At 45.3% G+C, this 19,749-nt stretch overlaps 1 protein-coding gene across 1 annotated transcript in view; it reads right to left on the bottom strand.

Moving 5' to 3' along the window:
* The window catches only part of nup205 (nucleoporin 205), a gene marked incomplete at its 5' end in the record, with an annotated part of 32,379 nt that overhangs the window by 7,602 nt on the left and 5,028 nt on the right, over window positions 1–19,749 (bottom strand). Inside the window, 25 exons of the mRNA XM_083655109.1 lie at window positions 1,101–1,249; window positions 1,675–1,773; window positions 2,599–2,806; window positions 3,702–3,893; window positions 4,841–4,921; window positions 5,062–5,219; window positions 5,336–5,410; window positions 5,976–6,125; window positions 7,293–7,407; window positions 8,448–8,572; window positions 8,737–8,901; window positions 10,384–10,465; window positions 10,761–10,881; window positions 11,218–11,407; window positions 12,042–12,279; window positions 13,215–13,424; window positions 13,734–13,784; window positions 14,155–14,337; window positions 14,896–15,101; window positions 15,307–15,457; window positions 15,624–15,761; window positions 16,210–16,323; window positions 16,933–17,108; window positions 17,725–17,889; window positions 18,586–18,814. Of these exons, the coding sequence (XP_083511235.1) occupies window positions 1,101–1,249; window positions 1,675–1,773; window positions 2,599–2,806; window positions 3,702–3,893; window positions 4,841–4,921; window positions 5,062–5,219; window positions 5,336–5,410; window positions 5,976–6,125; window positions 7,293–7,407; window positions 8,448–8,572; window positions 8,737–8,901; window positions 10,384–10,465; window positions 10,761–10,881; window positions 11,218–11,407; window positions 12,042–12,279; window positions 13,215–13,424; window positions 13,734–13,784; window positions 14,155–14,337; window positions 14,896–15,101; window positions 15,307–15,457; window positions 15,624–15,761; window positions 16,210–16,323; window positions 16,933–17,108; window positions 17,725–17,889; window positions 18,586–18,814 (3,771 nt within the window). The remainder of the gene's footprint in view (window positions 1–1,100; window positions 1,250–1,674; window positions 1,774–2,598; window positions 2,807–3,701; window positions 3,894–4,840; window positions 4,922–5,061; window positions 5,220–5,335; window positions 5,411–5,975; window positions 6,126–7,292; window positions 7,408–8,447; window positions 8,573–8,736; window positions 8,902–10,383; window positions 10,466–10,760; window positions 10,882–11,217; window positions 11,408–12,041; window positions 12,280–13,214; window positions 13,425–13,733; window positions 13,785–14,154; window positions 14,338–14,895; window positions 15,102–15,306; window positions 15,458–15,623; window positions 15,762–16,209; window positions 16,324–16,932; window positions 17,109–17,724; window positions 17,890–18,585; window positions 18,815–19,749) is intronic.

The raw sequence follows: 19,749 nt of genomic DNA, 5'->3' as shown, positions 1-19,749 counted from the left end.
AGACTGTTCTAGCCCTTTGTTATTTGCCTTTACCCACTTAGACATTATATTCATATTACTGATAGATTATTCATCAAAAATCTAATTGTGTAAATTGATTGATTGATATCTTTATTGATTCAATAAATGCAGAATTGTGCAAGACAATACAACAAAATAATATTGATCAAAAGGAGTAAAACACAATAAAGCCCAAGGGCTTGTTTCCATTGTGGTCCTTTGTAAATAATAAATAAATATTAATAAATAAATAATTTGTGAAAGCACCAATAGACATCCCTACAATATTGTCACAATATCAACCGAGCTATTTGGCCAAGTACAGTCTTGTTTGAATAAAAATGCTTGTAACATCTCACATTTGGCTTTGACTTACAGCTGAACATTTACCCCACTTCGTAGAAAATACAGAGATATATAATTATTTATCGCCATTCGGCCTAAAAATACAGAGATATGATTTTTGGCTCATTCCTAACCTGGAGAGGTGGAGGGGGGCAGAAGGCATCTGAGCAGATGCATGTTAAAATATAGAGGTGTTTTATTGTAGCTATTTTAAGTGAGCCATATCATTCTTCTCTAATTTCCAATTCAGCGCTAATTTTGATGTGACACACAATACAAAGCCAAAAAATTAAGTTTAATTTAATTGTTGCTTTACTCATTTTGACTAACGTTACCCGAATTAAAGATAAATTGGAATACACCATGTTAGAGCAAATCTGCGAGTATCATTAAGTTAAATTCAAGACGTTTGTAATCCTATTTATGAAAAATAAGACCAATTTCACAGGTGAAAAAAGGTGAAATTTGATAACTGTCGGCCAAGCTGAATTTATTTTCGATGACTGGGCTGACAAACTGTATCAGGAAAAGGCCTATGAACTAAATTGAAGTGTGTTTATTAGGATAATAGGAATTGACTTAGATTGCATTCAAGATGATTTCAGGCCTCAAGTTTAGATAATATAGTTTAAAACATTTGATAATGTTCAGTATCCTGCAGACACACTGTTGAAATCATGTCAGTTTGAGGCTAAAACAGGCAGATTGAGTACATGTGTCATATTGTTGTAAGCACTGCATGGTTTGGCTCTCACCCTGCCGATCTCATGGCCGTCGCAGGCGTCCCTACACACCACCTCCATGAGAGCCGTGCCGTAGCTCTCAATGATAGCTAGGTTCTCTCTCTGCAGTTTGGAGAAGCCATCTTCAGGGGCTGTCAGACGCTCCCACATGGACTTCCCTGCTGTAGACGGACACAGGGAGAGAATTTAGACTGAATAGACAAAATCCAAATAAGGTCTCTTTGAAACGATGCAAAGGCAGACTTTCACCCAAGCTAAAGAACTGTAATATATATATATATATATATATATATATATATATATATATATATATATATATATATATATATATATATATATATAAATAAATAAATAAATAAATAAATACAGACAACAGGATTCTTAGACATTCTATACAACTAAACAAAATCGGTAGCTTCATGTCTTCCCAAAAAGAACAAAAAAAAGTTCTATATTTTTGTCAATTCTTAGTTTTCAAAACCTGAAACTAATCAAATTAACAATCTATACTTTTCCAGACTTTCCACATCACCATAGGAACCCTGAGCCTCATTTGCTGTAATACTTCCGTGTGATTGTGTTGTACCTGTCTGCAGGGTGTCTGGTTCTTCAGGTTTCTGGGCGATTTGTAGATAGTAGAGCAGAGAGCCGTACAAGTGAGCACGCAGACGCTGATATCCACCTCCTTGAAGTGAAGAAGAATAAAATAAGTCTTACATTTCAAAACCAAAGTGCAGACTAAAATAAACCATTTCTAAACATGCAGTGAATTCCCACCGAACATTCCCATATGCTACCCAGATGCTACCCGGTCGGCCTGCATGTTTAGCAACAATTATCCGCTATGAGCGCTCCCAGCTCATTTTCCGGAAGATGCCGTGAGCAGGCGGGTGGTTAAATTGCACTTTTACAAACCATACTGTCCCCGTGCTATTTAATAATTTCATGAATGGACGTAGTTACGTGCATGGCTGGATTATTTGGAAGAGTAAACAAGTAAAAGTTGAATCGTTTCTTTTCCTCCATCTGCAAGTTGAGTGATGCGCTCTTTAAAGTGTAAATTTGTTCACCAGCAAGTACACATTTTCATTCTGAGCTTTTAAAATTAGTTTCTGCTGATTTTTTAACACTAAATCCGACATGTTAGTTCAATAATTCATTTGAGAATTGTGTGTATTGATTTTTTTCCTGCCAGTGTTTCCCCCTTCTGATCAATGTGTGCAGGGGAGAGAGAGAAGCCGCGCGCCGTGCTTGCACTCCTCTCTCCACTGTCATGAGTTTATTCCCCAATGCCCACACATGTTTTAAGCTGCATTGTTCTCTCATCAAGGCAATGTCGAGGAAATACTGGCTCACATACTATTCAAGTAACTAATGTTGATGCTGATGTTTTCAACCCTTGCTCTTCAAGTTGCCACTGAATGTAAAATAAAGTTGCTAAACGACGATGTAATGCAATGAAACTGAAGGTGTATCTCTCATTTAGAGGCACGGGACACCCAGCGCTCACCGGTACAGAGGATGAAGTCGAGCAGCTTGCGGAGGATCAGGTGCAAGGCGGAGTTGGCGATGGAGGCAAAGCCAGAGGAGGCCACTCCTTCTAGTCCCGGCCCCTGCTGCTGCTCAGACAGCACCGATTGGCTGAGGTGGGCTGTCAGGGTGAAGACCGCCCCGGCGACAATGGTCATCAGCTCTCGTGCTGCATCCTCAGATAACACCTGGAAAGTACATGGCAACATTTACATGTATCTCTGCTGCATTAACCTGACTGCACAAAACATCATCCACTTGAGAAGGTTCCTTGCTGTGAGTATGTGCCACGTGGAGTTACCACCACAGTACTCCAATAGTATTTAGCTAGACTTTCTGCGTCACCGTTGTATCCATAATCACAGAAAAAAGAATGCCTTTTCAGATATTTATTTTTATTTTTATAGACCGCCTCCCGGACTATCAGCACCAGAACTGCCTAGGGCGGTGTCCTCTCTCCATACTCCGTACACTTTTCAGTCTGTCAAACTCCGGAAATTCAAAGATGATGTCACCTTCATAGAGCTCAACTCTTATGGTGATGAGTCTGCATACAGGAAAGAGATTGACCACCTGATGACCTGGTGCAGTCAAAACATCCTGGAGCTCAATGCTCAAAAGACAATGGAGATGGTTGTGGACTACAGGAAGAACAATGCCCCACCTCTCCCCATCATCCTGGGTGACTCCCCTGTCAACACTGTCGAGTCCCCATCGTTCCCCTGCTGCTGTCCCGGACGTTGCTCCACCCCCTCTGCCAATCTGGGGAGAGCCGTAGACTAGCACAAGCTTCCTCCCGATACATGTGCAGTCGCCAGCCGCTTCTTTTCACCTGACAGCGAGGAGTTTCACAAGCAGGATGTAGCGTGTGGAAGGATCACACTATTCCCCCCAGTTCCCCTCCCCCGACCGACCAGAGGAGGTGCTAGTGCAGTGACCAGGACACAAACCCTTAATCGCCCGACCAAGCCAGAGGCAACAAGGGGCGCGAACCTGCGACCCTCGTGGTGGTAGGCAGTCAAATATGATTTCTGCCTACAACTTCACCCTCCATGTGACCCAAACCTCCCCGGGCGGGCGGACCTTATCATGCAGGTCCAGCAGCAGATCTCTGATGATGAGCTGCCTGTTGTCAGCGGGGATGAGGTCGGCCGGACAGGCGGTCAGCAGCGTCTCCACCAGGCTCCTCCAGGACTGCAGGGCGTGGCGCTTGGCACTCAGGCTCCGACGCACCTGGTTCCTCTCCACCACCTGCTGCAGGATCGAGTTCACCTCCTACCAGAAGACACAGAGGAACAAAGAGGAAAGTAGGGAAACACTTTATTTCTAGTTTTCCTTCAGTTTCTTCCTCCAAGAGACTAATTAGCTGTGTTGGGGAGTAGTAAACTACATATAGTTCTATTACAAGTTTAACTATAATTTGCAGTAGTTGTGTGGTAGTTTAACTACATTCAAATCTTAGTACCGTAGCTTTTTTCAGTAGTGAACTACTTTAGGTCATGTCGTTTAGGTAGTTAATTACAAACTACATAACATAATATTCTCATGATGTTTTTTTGCCATACAATACGGCACAAGTCATTGGCCAGTGGCCACGGTTGTCATTTAATGAGAATCCCCTGCTACTTGATCAAAATCACCAGTGGTTTGCGATCAAGTTGTCTGCGATAGAATATGATGTATTTCCCTAGAAATTTAGCATTTTCCAGATTCCACCTCAACAATTGCTCCCTATCCTCTGTCTTAAGTGAGGATTGGCCTGCCCTAGTCCCTAAATCAAACACACCTACACTTTACTCAGTGTTACTGAGATTCCAGACTCAGATTGTGATCATTTCCGGTGATGTAGTTTGGATGTAGTTGAACTACTTTTCAATGTGATGTAGTTTGGATGTAGTTGAACTACTTTTCAATGTGATGTAGTTTGGATGTAGTTGAACTACTTTTCAATGTGATGTAGTTTGGCAAAACTACAGTTTAAAAGTACTAGTCTCCCCAGCACTGCTAATTAGCATTAATATACAGTAATTGCTTATTTTTCCCCCAAATTAGTTTGTCTGTCGCGCATCATTTCAGACACCACTGATTGGATTTTGACGAAACTTGGGAGGAAATCATGCATCATCTCACCATGTGTTCCTGCTTTGTAACTGTAGCACTGCACTTTCTCTCCTGACAGAGAACGCACCGTAGCTGAGTCCTTCCCATTACCACATACTCACCTCCATTAACAAGGGCCTCTGTCCAATGGCTGGCACTCCCTGCAGCGCGTTCACCTCAGCAACCAGCACTCTATGGAGCAACTGCCAAGAACATTTCCCAAATGTAAGACGAGCGATCAAACCAATCGTAGATGAAACACTAACAAGCTACCTATATACCTTGAAGCAATACAATCAAGTAGAGGCGAAAACTCCAAATCGTTTTCAAACTACCAACCCACCTTGACGTTGCACACAGTGTGTCCTTGCTCGTTGACATGCTCACAGTTGGCGATCACCTGCTCTATCTGAGCGCGCTCAAAGAAGTCCAGCTGTAGCAGTTCCGGCACATCCTGGCTGAAATCGATGGCGTCCAGCACACTCAGCAACTTCCTGCGCACTGACCACACCAAACGGGAAGGAACGGGATAAAAACAAGGGAAAATGCTAATGCTCTTAGAATCCTCAAGACATTAGCTAAGATATTTGATTGGTGTGTACTACAGTGCTACAAACCTTTAGAAACCGTGTCAAAATGCAGGAAACCACTGACTGATCTGGTCTCTTCCTCCATTCCTGATTCCCCATCAGCTGGGAAGAAAAATGGAGACACGCTTAATTGTGTTCATGTGTTAATAAGCGTTGTGGCATGATGAGCATGCTGAAAGCCGGGTAGACTGGCCAGTTTTTGCACGTTTAAATATGCCTGTGCGATCATGATCATGGTGTTATGTGTCAGTGTTTGTGCAGGCTTTGGAAAGATCGTTTTTAATCGCATTAAGAATGTAATAAAATAAAATAAAAGTAAATAAATAAACAATAATCATTTTATAAATCTAAATCTAAATTATACTGTACACTCAATCATCCACAACTATTTAATGCCTTCGCAGCCTTCATCCTCCCATCCCTCCTCCCATACCTGTATGGCGAGCGTGAGGCTGGTCATCCAGCAGAAGGTGGACTAGGCTCTGTGTATGTGAGCGCTGGTGGTTCATACCTGTATGGCGAGCATGATGCTGGCCGTCCAGCAGAAGGTGGACTAGGCTCTGTGTATGTGAGCGCTGGTGGTTCATACCTGTATGGCGAGCGTGAGGCTGGTCGTCCAGCAGAAGGCGGACTAGGCTCTGTGAATGTGAGCGCTGGTGGTTCATACCTGTATGGCGAGCGTGAGGCTGGTCGTCCAGCAGAAGGCGGACTAGGCGCTGTGTATGCGAGCGCTGGCGGTTCAGTGAGGTCACTCGCAGCTCGATGGCCGCCGTCTTCATGAGCCAAGACATCTGGGAGAGCGCGGCGACCTCGTTACCTGAGGAGAACAGAGGGCAAGGCACAGGTCAGGGCTACTACCTGTTCAAAGGAACTACTATCAAACAATTATTTTCACATTTCAGGGATGTGATTTTCACTTTTACCCATGATTCATTAAAGGAGAATTTCGTTTTTTTTTTACCTGGACCCATCTCCTGGCATTAATTATGATTTGGCCACTCACCCAGCGATCTCCGCGGCGTTTCTGGCCGTCCTAGCGTTGTTTTGAGATCAATAGCGTCCAAGTCAGTTGTAAAATGGAGCTGATTTGGGGCCAAGTGTGAGCCTGTCTTTCCTGCATCTAAATAGCTATTTTTATTCCCGTTTTCGCCAAATATCGTCATAATCTGATCCCTCAAGAACCACCAGAGTGATATTTCGCCAAAGGCTGTTTCCTGGAGTCGCACAGGGATCAAATTACCTCAAACGTGATCTCGGTCACCAAGTCTCGTGAAGTCCCGCGATACTTTCCTGCCGACTGGCCAAGTACAGGTAGGACGCTTTGCGGTGGTGGTTTTAGCGTAACCTATGTGGGGTTTGGCATAACCTTCGTTATTTCGAATCCCACATAGGTTACGCCAAACCCCACATAGGTTACGCTAAAACCACCACCGCAAAGCGTCCTACCTGTACTTGGCCAGTCGGCAGGAAAGTATCGCGGGACTTCACGAGACTTGGTGACCGAGATCACGTTTGAGGTAATTTGATCCCTGTGCGACTCCAGGAAACAGCCTTTGGCGAAATATCACTCTGGTGGTTCTTGAGGGATCAGATTATGACGATATTTGGCGAAAACGGGAATAAAAATAGCTATTTAGATGCAGGAAAGACAGGCTCACACTTGGCCCCAAATCAGCTCCATTTTACAACTGACTTGGACGCTATTGATCTCAAAACAACGCTAGGACGGCCAGAAACGCCGCGGAGATCGCTGGGTGAGTGGCCAAATCATAATTATTGCCAGGAGATGGGTCCAGGTTCAAAAAAACCGAAATTCTCCTTTAATACACTACGACACAAAACACCCACTCATTTCTATTGAAGGTTCTGATCGATGTACCATCCCCTTAGTCCAAGCTTTCGTATGCTGCTCACACAACATGTCTAATACTTATATTGTTTATGCAGTGGGACTGTGTGGAGCGGCGGGGGAACCTGTACTCACTAGGCAGGATGAAGGGAAGGTGCTGCAGGTGAGAGAACAGGAAGTCCTGGCTGGTCCTCAGGTAGCGCATGGTGGGACCGGACGTGTCCGCGCAGGCACACAGCTGGTAGATCACCTGAGGGAGGGAGTCCAAGACAGAGACACGCAAACATTTCACTTCAAAAGACGTCCTCCTGAGCAGGGAGCAAAAAGCAAAAGCCAATGTGGCATTTTGTTTTGTTTGTTTTTGTTCATACAGACCTGTCTTCATGGTGTCTAATAGGGGGGAGAATCTCTAGGCACCTCACCATTTGATTCTGAATCGGAGGGCTACGATGCGATGATGAAACGATCATCGATGCATCTTGATGCATATTGATGCAGGGGTCGCATTAACAGAATATTTTCCATCATTGACATTATTTTATATTTTTTTTTACAATGACGTAAAAAATCTGAAGACCGTCAGTTTGACAGATTATGGGTCAGCCCGAGAGACAGACAGTCAGTCTGTTCAGCAGTGGAAAGGGACTTATTTAGACTTCTACAGGCTGCAACATTAAACAAACGCACCATTAAATGACAGACAGTTTAACCAGCGTCATGGAGCGGACCGATTATTGTGAATGTGAAAATGTAGAGAAAGAAGAGAGTAGACATTTCTTCCTATTTCAACCCAGTGTGGATAAAACAATCAGTGAATTTAGCTTGTCTCAATCAAGCAGCTCCAGTGTGAGCGAAGCCGCTGCTGTATTTCTACCATCTATCCCTCAGTTACTTTAAATCAGAGGACGCATCGCTCCGTGGAAAGATCTCCGCTTTCAGCATCATTATGATCGCAGCAGCACTAATCTGAGTGACGACGTAGAAAGTTCACAACTTCACGTTCGTCTCGCAAAGGTAATTATAGTCATTAAATTAAAAAATTATTGCAATTGCAACCACTGCCTTTTTTTAAGATGAACTACAATGTTGCACCTGCTGCACTGCCATTGCAGGTGAGTTCCGCCTTTTTCGTCCCGTCAACACCACATTATTAAAATCGATTTTTGACATTTGACAGAATCGATTCAGAATCGTCCAGATCAGCATTGCGATGCATCCAAGAATCACATTTCCATCCCCCCTCCTAGTGTCTAATCTCCTGGCGTTGTGAGTAGTAGAGGATGAAAGTACCTGGTAGCAGAGCTCAGCCAGGTGTGGAGCCAGGCGTGTGAGCGCAGGTCCAGATCTCTTCTCATTGCCTCTCTGCAGCAGACTCAGGATGGCGTGCAGGCAGCTCCGAGGACATCCCAGGACACCTGCAAACAGGACAGCAGCCATCATCACTGCACTCCATCTCTGAGCACATGTCATGGATACTCCTTTCAAGTAGGCAAGGAAGTCCGTATGGTCTGACAATTGATACTAAAATCCTTATCATTGTCCCAGTCACTATGTCAATAGCTGAAGCTACGGGTCTGACCTGGGTCCTGGAGGTTGGTGGAGGAGATGGGCTTCTTGACCTCGTAGCCCAGGAGATAGAGGGCCAGGTTGGGGCTCTTCAGCTCCAAGGAGGTGATCAGCAAGTTCAGGATATGGATCTGGGTTTCGTGTTTGATCCTTGCCACCTTTTTCAATGGGTCTGAGTCTGGGAAAGGGTTGGGAGGTGAGAAAGGGGAGTCTTGGCATGTCATGACTGTTTTAAAGGTTTAATATGGGGATGAGCGAGTACACCATTATCTGTATGCCTAGCTAAATGATCTGTATCTGTATTCGGAGGGGGCGTGGCTTACATCAAAAGTGGGCGGGATTTAGACTGAAAGTGGGTGTGGCTTAAGGTTTCGTTTTGTTTTCAGCGTGCCGAGATTCCCCCAAAATGTTCAAAGTATGGCAAAAAAAAACAAGGTATTGAATGAAGTATTCTATTTGTATCAGTATCACTTTATTGGTACTGGTAATACCCAGCCTTAATTAACACATTGAGTGCCAGCGACGCCATATGGCGTCAAGAGAAATTTACCGTAGACTGCCAGCGACGCCAAATGGCGTCAATAACTCCAAATTCATATTTTGACGGGGGAATGTCGATCTAAGCCTCTTACATCGCCTCTTACAATATGGGAGCTGTTGAATGTGTCTAGCCTATTTTACAGAACCCTTAGGTGGCGACAGTGCCCTCCCGATTAGACAGAGGCCAGGAGAAAAGAGAGAAGAAGTCATGAGGATACGGAAATCGCCATTGATATGCTTGAAGCATAACGTTACTTGGCTGTGCCTGTGAAAAGCAGTCATCTGCTGCCACGGTTGAGCCCCATCCGTGTCCGCTGCTATGGTCCATCCATATGATTTAGTTGGCGACACGGCGACAGCGGCGTCTTTCTGAGGGGTTACATTGTTCTCGGCTGGGAGCCGAGGACACGCTGTGAAGGAGCGGGGGATGCAGGCAGCGGACTTTTCAGTTCAGAGCAAACAGAGCAAACCGCAGAGCAGAGACACTCGACTCCTCCCACCACGGAGGAGGGGGAGGAGGGGGGTGGGCACGCAGGGCACTAACAGCATACAACCATTGACACACACACACCCAGGCAGCAAGCAGCAGGCTCGAACTCAAAGCAGAATTCATTCTGTCGCCTTTCTAACATAAAGATGTGATTATCTCAAAAACTAATTTCAGCATGCTCTTTTCGGTCGAAAACACTCTTTTTCAGAGGGGTGTATTTCCAAAATGGAACGGTTTATAAACACAGTTTTTTTTTTTAATGAAACAGAAGGGTTCAAAGTTTCATTGAGGCTATTGGTTGTCCATATAAGAGGAACACAAAAAATGATATGGCTATATTAAAATGCATTGCGGCCTATGTGGCACAGTACAGCACCTTTTGCCCAAGGGCCGTGGCACTCAAAGTGTTAAGAGTACAGATATTGACACATTGTACTGTACTCAGATGATACTCACGCTTGTAAAAAGTACATTATCTGTACCGGATATTCGTTTCATCTGAGTACTCGGCTCAACCCGTTTTTTAATACTTGAGACAGGATTGTAAGAATTTAAATCAAATGCAGAAGATTAGGCTAATTAAAAGGTGATTAAAGACAACAATGAATGGATGAAGACCGTCTCTCTCACCATCTCCTTTCTCAATGCCTTCCTCTGCCTCTTCATTGTCCAGACACTCCACAAAACCTGCCATCAGCTTGTCACTCACAATCTGTAGGACAGAGATACAAATGTGAAGTGAAGTTCTAACAGATCAATAAAGAGAATTTTACTGAAGCTGAAATAAGATAATAGTTTAAATACATTAAATATACCTTGTATGGTTAAGATATGAATCCAGTCTCAGTGTAACATGTTAATAATAATAATAACTGTGCAATAATTCCTAATCTGTACATTATGTTTGTTTACTTTTGTCTTTCTCTTTTGCCTATTATTTTACAGTTTGTGCTTTTGAAATGCACTGTGACTTTTCGTGAAAAGTGATGAGACAAACTTGCACATACCTGGTCGTGTGTGAAATCTCCCAGCAGCCTGATCTGGATGTTTGGGTAGCGGGCGATACGACGCAGGATCTTGGCACTCTGGAAGGCTGCCTCTGGGTTAGAGCTGCTGTGGTACAGATACCTGCAAGGGACAAACAAAACCAAACCAAACCAAACCAGGGAATGAATATGGATCAGATATGGGTACTTTAGTGGTGCGGTCTGTGACGTTATGGATCTTGAGCTAGGGTTGACACTCAGTTACACCCTTTTTAGCTAGCCTCTGAAAATGTCATGATAGACCTACAATGACACTTCCTTGTGAGGGTTTTATGGCATTTCACCTGTACTAAATATCACACAGTGGAGAGAGACAGGAAAGATAGAGGCATTCAATCGGGTTGAGACCTGGACTCGAACAGACGTCACAAACAAGGCTAATATACCACAGCTCGCTGTTCCACCTGGCTGCCCTCACCTGGCGATATTGACGATGTGATCGGCCCGACGGGTCTGAGGGCTGACGCCCTGGAGGAGCTGCTCCAAGGGGGAGGCCAGCAGCGAGGCCTGGCTCTCCCTCAGCAGGTCCATGAACAAAACCTCCTTCTGCAGAGCCAAGTCCACCAGGCACAGGCAGTGCAGCACTGCAGACTCCAAATGCTTCTTCCCTGGAGGGGAGACGTCATGAAGGATTCCGTTATAACACGCACACACCAAACAAACAAAACAGACAATCTCAATTGTCTGTTTGAGCGTTTTATGCATAATATACTTTATTAATATTAGGTACAGTATAGCGAGTGATCAAATCGTTAGCTCATTTATCATAAGAGCAACAACATGCATGTGCTCTTCTGCACTCCAATGTCGTACACAGATATGGCATCTCCTCTGTTCTGATGTCTGATGGAACAAAAAACTAAACCACTTCAACATGTCTGCATGCTTTATAGACTGAGTTGCAACCACGTGACTCACTGTTTGAAGGAGCAATATTGATTAAATCAAACTAAATCATATTTTTAACCAAATACCTCGATATCGAGAAAGTGACCACATTTTGGGGAAGACTATGTGGCTAATGATGGAGAAGCAGGTCACTGTTCATTTCACTCTGTCTAGAACACTGGAACACTCAAATCAGTTCAGAAAGCTGTCTAACTGTGACAGATAACAAACACAACAAAGGAGACCGGGAGAAGACAAGGTAGACTGCGAGTTTTGGTGTGCATTTGTATGTGTGTATGTGTGTGTGTGTGTGTGTGTGTGTGTGTGTGTGCTCCTGTCTTTCTGCTCGCTCACCAGGGAAGGGCGCGTAGGTGTCCAGCTGGCGCACACCTTCCTCCAGCAGGCTGAGGCAGAGGGCCAGCATGGGCGAGTCGTTGAGCAGGTGGAACATGAGGCTGTGCCCGGGGGGCTTGTGGGCCGGGACCTGCTGCCCCTGCAGCTCCGCCAGCTCCTGGACGAAGTCTGACGGCTGGGGCTCGTAGTCCTGCAGCAGCTTGTGGAACACCTCCAGGACGGCGTCGGCTACCTCCCACTGATGGACAAGAAAACAGGAAGTTTCCAAAATTACTATATATAATTAAATATCATTTATAATTTAATTTCCATGCATGGTTCATCTGCATTGGTATTTTATTAGCAGGTGTAGATGTAGTGCACGGGAGCCACACATGATCAAAAGGCAGAGAGAGAGAGCTACACTAAGCACTGTACCTTCTCAGCTGAGAGAGAGAGAGAGAAAGATAGAGAGTACCTTCTCAGCTGGGAGAGAGAGAGAGAGAGATAGAGAGAGAGTTACACTATGCACTGTACCTTCTCAGCTGGGAGAGAGAGAGAAAGATAGAGAGAGCTACACTATGCACTGTACCTTCTCAGCTGGGAGAGAGAGAGAGAGAGAAAGATAGAGAGAGTTAGACTATGCACTGTACCTTCTCAGCTGGGAGAGAGAGAGAAAGATAGAGAGAGCTACACTATGCACTGTACCTTCTCAGCTGGGAGAGAGAGAGAGAGAGAAAGATAGAGAGAGTTAGACTATGCACTGTACCTTCTCAGCTGGGAGAGAGAGAGAAAGATAGAGAGAGCTACACTATGCACTGTACCTTCTCAGCTGGGAGAGAGAGAGAGAGAAAGATAGAGAGAGTTAGACTATGCACTGTACCTTCTCAGCTGGGAGAGAGAGAGAGAGAGAAAGATAGAGAGTTAGACTATGCACTGTACCTTCTCAGCTGGGAGAGAGAGAGAAAGATAGAGAGAGCTACACTATGCACTGTACCTTCTCAGCTGGGAGAGAGAGAGAGAGAGAGAGAGATAGAGAGAGCTACACTATGCACTGTACCTTCTCAGCTGGGAGAGAGAGAGAGAGAGAGAGAGATAGAGAGAGCTACACTATGCACTGTACCTTCTCAGCTGGGAGAGAGAGAGAGAGAGAGAGAGAGAGAGAGATAGAGAGAGCTACACTATGCACTGTACCTTCTCAGCTGGGCGGCGATAGGCTCTGGTGGGAAAGGGCAGGAACACGGCGTCACGCAGGAAGGTGAGGTAGGGCTGGAAGCCCGGCACGCGTAGCCCCGCCCCCAGGTTGACAGGCAGGCTGCTCTCCACCAATGTGCTGATCAGCTGACTGAAGGCGCGTGTAAGAGGGTACTCCTCACAGCTCGACTCGATCTCGTTCAGCTCCACCTGAGAGCCGGCAACACAGGGCAGAGATACAGGTTCAACACAGGGCAGAGATACAGGTTCAACACAGGGCAGAGATACAGGTTCGCCAGCCAAGTGCACAGAGTACGGTATATGACTTTTAAAATTCTAACCGAATGAATACAAAGAAGAAGAAAGGATTGCACACTAAACAGCAGACTAGTAGATTTGTAGTCTCTCACTTGTGTTTATGTGTGTGTGTGTGTGTGTGTGGGGGGGGGGGGGGGGTGGGTGGAGTCAAGCAAAAAAAAAAAGAAAAATGCGAAAAGTTTCATATCAATTCTCACTCACCTCAATCCCAGCAGCCTGTCTCTGTCCTGGGGCTCGCACTGTCTGAAGGATCTGCAGTGGAGGAGCATGGAATTACAGCACTTTAGAAGATCTGTTGATACACGACCAGCTCTAACATCTAATATTTGAAAAAAGTGACACAGTGACACCTACTCTGACAAAATGATTGCCACGCACACAAAATCAAAACAAATTCTACTCACTTTTAAAGTATAGTAGGAGGACATACGTTTAGTACTTCAGTCCTTGATTGACAAAATAACACTTTTACAGACCGGATCAGATCCTCTATCCTCATCCTATATTTTAGAGATATTAAATAATGCACTTATCTTTGAGTAATGTTTCTCTCGTATAACAGCATAAAATGCTAAAGCCACTCTATTCATCTTTTGTCTTATTCTGTGCATCCCGGGCTGACCTGAGTGTACTCCAGTGACTGCCAGAGTGAAGCGGCGATCTCTGGTGACTTCCCAAAGGCAGCCAGGCAGTGCAGCAGCTCGCCCTTGAGGACCGGTGGAATGCTGCACTGTAGTAACCCCAACATCACCACCACTGGGGTCCACTGGGGGTGCTCACACAACGCCAGCCGAGCGTTTTCACACTGGAAAAAAACACACAAACACACACACACAATCCTAACAGTTAGACGATACATTACCTAGCTTTCAAGCAAGCAGAACTTTCAAACTTTAGGAAAGACCAATCACACTTGACACTGTCCTTAATGATGTCCTAGGCCAGTGGTTCTCAAGGTGAGGGGGGTCCAGGGGGTCCCAAGCAAAAAGGGGAATCATTTATTTTCACTATAATTCCATCCATCAGTAACACAATGACAGAATGTAGGACTATTTTGGTGATGGGGTTTCATACACTTTCTGTAATAAAGCATCTAAAAGCAAAAATCTTATCAGATGGAGGACCCTGGGACAAAATCTTATCAAATAGGGGTCCGTGGTCTAATTTGTGTAAGTTTAGGGCTCCTTGGCGTAAAAAGGTTTAACAACCATGGTCCTAGGGTATAACAACTACCGGTACTATTCGTCAGTTTGGCGAAGCAGTAAAAATTCCATGAGCTCCAGGCATATTTTCACAATGTCATTTTACAGCTAAAGCTATACGAGCACGAAACCAAATAGTCCAACTGCATGTTGTACCATACCCAAGTAATGATGGTGGTGAGCAACTGCAAAAAGGAAGTGAGTCCGTCCAGCTCCCTCTGGGTGATGCCCCTCAGTGGTGGGTGGCGGTAGTGCACTGCATCTGGATTGGGCAGGTCTCTTCGCAGGTTCTCATGGTAGAGCATGAGGGAGTGAAAGAAGTGCTCCCAGGAGACAGCGTTACCTGCCACTCCCTGGATGTTGTCGCCTGCATACATTCACACAGTTCATTGGCATTCATGAGAATGTGCATAAAACGATAGCAATATGCTGCTCAGTAAAGGCACAGGATGGACAACCCCGTCTTTATATCCCACAATGCACCAATGCATTCATTATGGATGCATTGTAATCAATCACATTAATTTTTTTCTTCACAAAGTGTTCACCTGACAAAAGCAATATGATCGTACCGTGTGGAGCTCCATTGGTTTTGAGCAGGCTGAAGCAGTAGTGTGCACACTGTGGCCCATTGGCCAGGCCCTTTAGCATACGCAGATAGGAGATGTAGAGGGTGGAGGGCAGAAGGTCTCCCATCTGACGCACAAACTTAGACAGCACCACCTGCAGCAGAGCATGGGAAGAGAAGATATGGATTTTGCCTGAACTCGACAAACAGATAAGCTCCGTTGTTAAAACCAGCTTTTTTCCAGCGAAGACAGTCAGAATTTCCAGTACTAATAAACACGGTTTTTCTTTAGCACGTCCAGAAAGCCAAGGCAGCCCCTACCTGTTTGTGTGGAGGCCTCTGGAGGGCCATGCCCAGGTAGGAGCCCTGCATGGAGGTGTGCTGGAGAGACTCTGTGGGACACCAGAACTCCAGACCCAGCTCCAGGCCAAACGGGTCCTTGTTGTAAAACTCTCCTATCTAGAGAGACAATGTATAATAATCACTCTGACTACTAGAAAGATAAGGACAAGGCAGGCACTGCAAATGAAAATCACACCGAGGAAGGAACTAGATTAAAAATGCTTTATTTTAGTAGAACATCATAGATTAAAAAAAGGTCTTTATCAGGGCTAAAATGCAGACTAACCAGGTGGCCTCACCTAATATAATCACAAACAAGCAATAGGAGCCAATCACATGACCCGGACAGAAGTCTGAAATAACAGAAGGACAATCCAGGCACTCCAACACTGTCCATCACTGTGACTACTTCAAACTGTTGGTGAACTAAATGAATGAAGAAGTTACTAAATTAAAATATAAACAAGTGTGTGTGTGTGTGTGTGTGTGTGTGTGTGTGTGTGTGTGTGTGTGTGCGTGCGTGCGTGCGTGTGTGCGTGCGTGTGTGTGTTGAAGGAATACTGACCAGGAACATGAGCTGGTCTAAGTCTTTGCGTAACAGTGGAGGCTCACTGCCCGTCTGTAGGGACATATGGACCAGACGGGCGTCCTCATCAGCACGGTTACGCAGCTGCTTCACCTGCAAAAGACAGTCAACTGTTTCAATGAAATCTGCACATTATAATAATACAATCAAAGAAATAAAAGCTGGGGCGTCTGGGTAGTGTAGTGTAGACTAGAGGTAAAAGCACTCGCCTACCACCGCGGAGACACGGGGTCAAATCCCGGTAGCGGTACTTCCTACAGAGTACAGACACAATTGGCCGTGTCTGCGGGTGGTTGCTGCAATAGCGCCTCCTCTAGTTGGTCGGGGCGCCTGTCTGGGGTGAGGGGAACTGCGGGGAATAGCGTGATCCTCCCACACGCTACGTCCTGCCAGTGAAACTCCTCGCTGTCAGGTGAAAAGAAGCTACTGGCGACGGCACATGTATCGGAGGAAGCATTGTGCTAGTCTACAACTCTCCCCAGATCGGAGGAGGAGGCGGAGCAACGACCGGGACAGCACGGGGAATTGGCCGAGTACAATTGGGGAGAAAATGAGAGAAAAAGCTGGGAGTATTTTTTTTTTATATAAAATAAAATAAATAAAACCTGTTAATCTGATAAGAAAATGCCTAATTCTGACAAGTTCCCTAACAAATCCATATCTAACCCTGGAAAGAAACATAGCACCACTGGAATCTCTCACCTTCATTGGCATGAGAGCCAGGAAGTCTGTGATGAGCGAATGGAGGCGACGGATGAAGAACTCCTCCTGGGCAAAGCTCTCACATCCCAGCATGCCCTCCTTCAGGAACAGGAAGACGTCTCCCAGGAGCGCCTGGTCGGCCAGAGTCTCATCCGCCTCCGTGAACTCAACCAGGGCTGCACACGACACACATGTAAGATTACAAATTAGGAAATAATGGCTATAATATCATAATCGATATGCATTAACTATGGCATTCCTGACAACTGAATGTTAATAGTCAGCGACTACTCTAGTCGCAGGAGATATCATATTTTTTTACCCAATAAAAATGATCAATTCTCGTCAAAAAGGTCTCTAAAACAGCCAGTAAAGGGTTAACTAATGTTGGCGAGACCAACTTGGGGACAAGTCTTTCCCTCTCTAAATAGCTTAAATTCTGTTTATTTACCATGGCATAATGTAGAAAATTATTGTTCAAACAAGTCTATGTTCAACATATTTATTTATATGGTTTATTCCAAAAAACAACAGATGAATGATTAGTTGACTAGTCTATGATGCACATTGTCAACTAGTGGTTTTGCCAGTCGACTAGTCGGACTAGTAGCATTAACTATTAAGAGTAAATAGTTATAAAATAGAATAAATAAGCCACAACATATACAATAACAATATATTTAACAGATTCACAGTAATTAAAATAATCCAATATCCCCCCCCCGAGGTATCATCATTGCAAGCAGATATAATGTAATGCATTGTCCATGATATAGAGGTGAATTGAATTACCGGAGCCCTGTGGCAGCTGGGATAGGGCCCTCAGAGACAGGGCCCAGGCCAGCCGGCACACAGCCTGCAGGCCGGGGAGCTTCCATGGCTGGCCCTCCACCAGACGACTGTGCACCGCAGACACATACTGCCTCTCCGTCAGCAACGGCATCGCTTGGAGCAGGTCTAGTAGAACACACCGCGTAGAGGTTACACTTCATTCACTGTCAATGTCAAATACTCAACCTGAAAGCATTCTTGTGCACGAATGAAGTATTTCTCCTTGGATTTATTTAACCATCAGTGTATCTACACATTTTCAATTAAATAATTCCATACTTTTTCCAGACCTTTGTCTGGTGCTCAATATGATTTACACTGATACACATCTTGCCCCTGCTAACTAGGTCCCATGTATGTAGATGTATAGATGTTCTTCGCAGCCACAAATATCAGGATATGTGAGATGATTGGCAGGGTTCTTACACACTTCCATAGTTCCATTTTAAAATTCCATATTTTCCCCCAAACCCTATGTTCTTGACTGGATGGGATTTTGGTCCAGAGACAGCGGCTAAGAGCATCCCTCTATCTGAACATTATTCTTCACATGAACAAAAACTGTGGACTCCAAATTTGTGTACAACAACATAAAAGCTAGAATTATGTGTATCTGACCTGAACCAGATTTTCCATCCTTTTCCATTCGTTTTTTCAAATTCCCAAACTATTCAACACCTGGAAATGATCTAATTTTTAATACTTTTCCAGACTTCCCAGAGCTGCGTAGGGATCCTGAACCACTGACTTGAATCAACGCTGATCTTGTAGGAAAATTATAAGCATGCGCAAATGAATGAGCAACGCTCCCTTTCCTCTCACCGTCTCTATCTTCTGTGCCTTGCTCTAGGAAGCTGACATCCAAACAGTAGAGCAGTGACATGACCAGAGCCAGGTTCACGCCGTCCAATGAGCCATCGGCTTCAGCCGTCACCGTCTCCAGGTGGCCAATAAGAGCCAGGGTATCGTCTTTAGTCAAAGGTGATTGGCAGGTCCATGAAAACAGGCTGTCTGCCAGTGCCTGTCTGCATTCTCTGATGAGATCAGATACCTGTTGACAAGAGAGAGGGTATAAAATAGAATGCCATCCATATTCCGCTCTGCAATCTTCCATTACATTTTCCCCATGTTCATGTGGGTTTCCTCTGGGTGCTCCAGTTTCCTCCCACCATCAAAGACATGTATGTTAGGGTTAATACTCCTGTCAGTGCCCCTGACTAAGGCACTAGGTAAAAGAACTGGAGTTGGTCCCCGGGCGCTGCACTGCGGCTGCCCACTGCTCTTAGTTCTAGGAAGGTTCCTAGTTCCTGGTTCCTATTGGCTCTCACCTCCTTCCTGTGCTTGTCTCACCTCCTTCCTGTGCTTCTGTCACCTCCTTCCTGTGCTTCTCTCACCTCCTTCCTGTGCTTCTGTCACCTCCTTCCTGTGCTTCTCTCACCTCCTTCCTGTGCTCCTCTCACCTCCTTCCTGTGCTTCTCTCACCTCCTTCCTGTGCTTCTCTCACCTGCTTCCTGTGCTTCTCTCACCTCCTTCCTGTGCTTCTCTCACCTGCTTCCTGTGCTTCTCTCACCTCCTTCCTGTGCTTCTCTCACCTCCTTCCTGTGCTTCTCTCACCTGCTTCCTGTGCTTCTCTCACCTCCTTCCTGTGCTTCTCTCACCTCCTTCCTGTGCTTCTCTCACCTCCTTCCTGTGCTTCTCTCACCTCCTTCCTGTGCTTCTCTCACCTCCTTCCTGTGCTTCTGTCACCTCCTTCCTGTGCTTCTGTCACCTCCTTCCTGTGCTTCTGTCACCTCCTTCCTGTGCTTCTCTCACCTCCTTCCTGTGCTTCTCTCACCTGCTTCCTGTGCTTCTCTCACCTCCTTCCTGTGCTTCTCTCACCTCCTTCCTGTGCTTCTCTCACCTGCTTCCTGTGCTTCTCTCACCTCCTTCCTGTGCTTCTCTCACCTCCTTCCTGTGCTTCTCTCACCTCCTTCCTGTGCTTCTCTC

This window comes from Poromitra crassiceps (genome assembly GCF_964638095.1).
Source record: "Poromitra crassiceps genome assembly, chromosome: 18".
Lineage (NCBI taxonomy): Eukaryota > Metazoa > Chordata > Actinopteri > Beryciformes > Melamphaidae > Poromitra > Poromitra crassiceps.
This window is presented reverse-complemented; position numbering and strand designations above follow the sequence as displayed.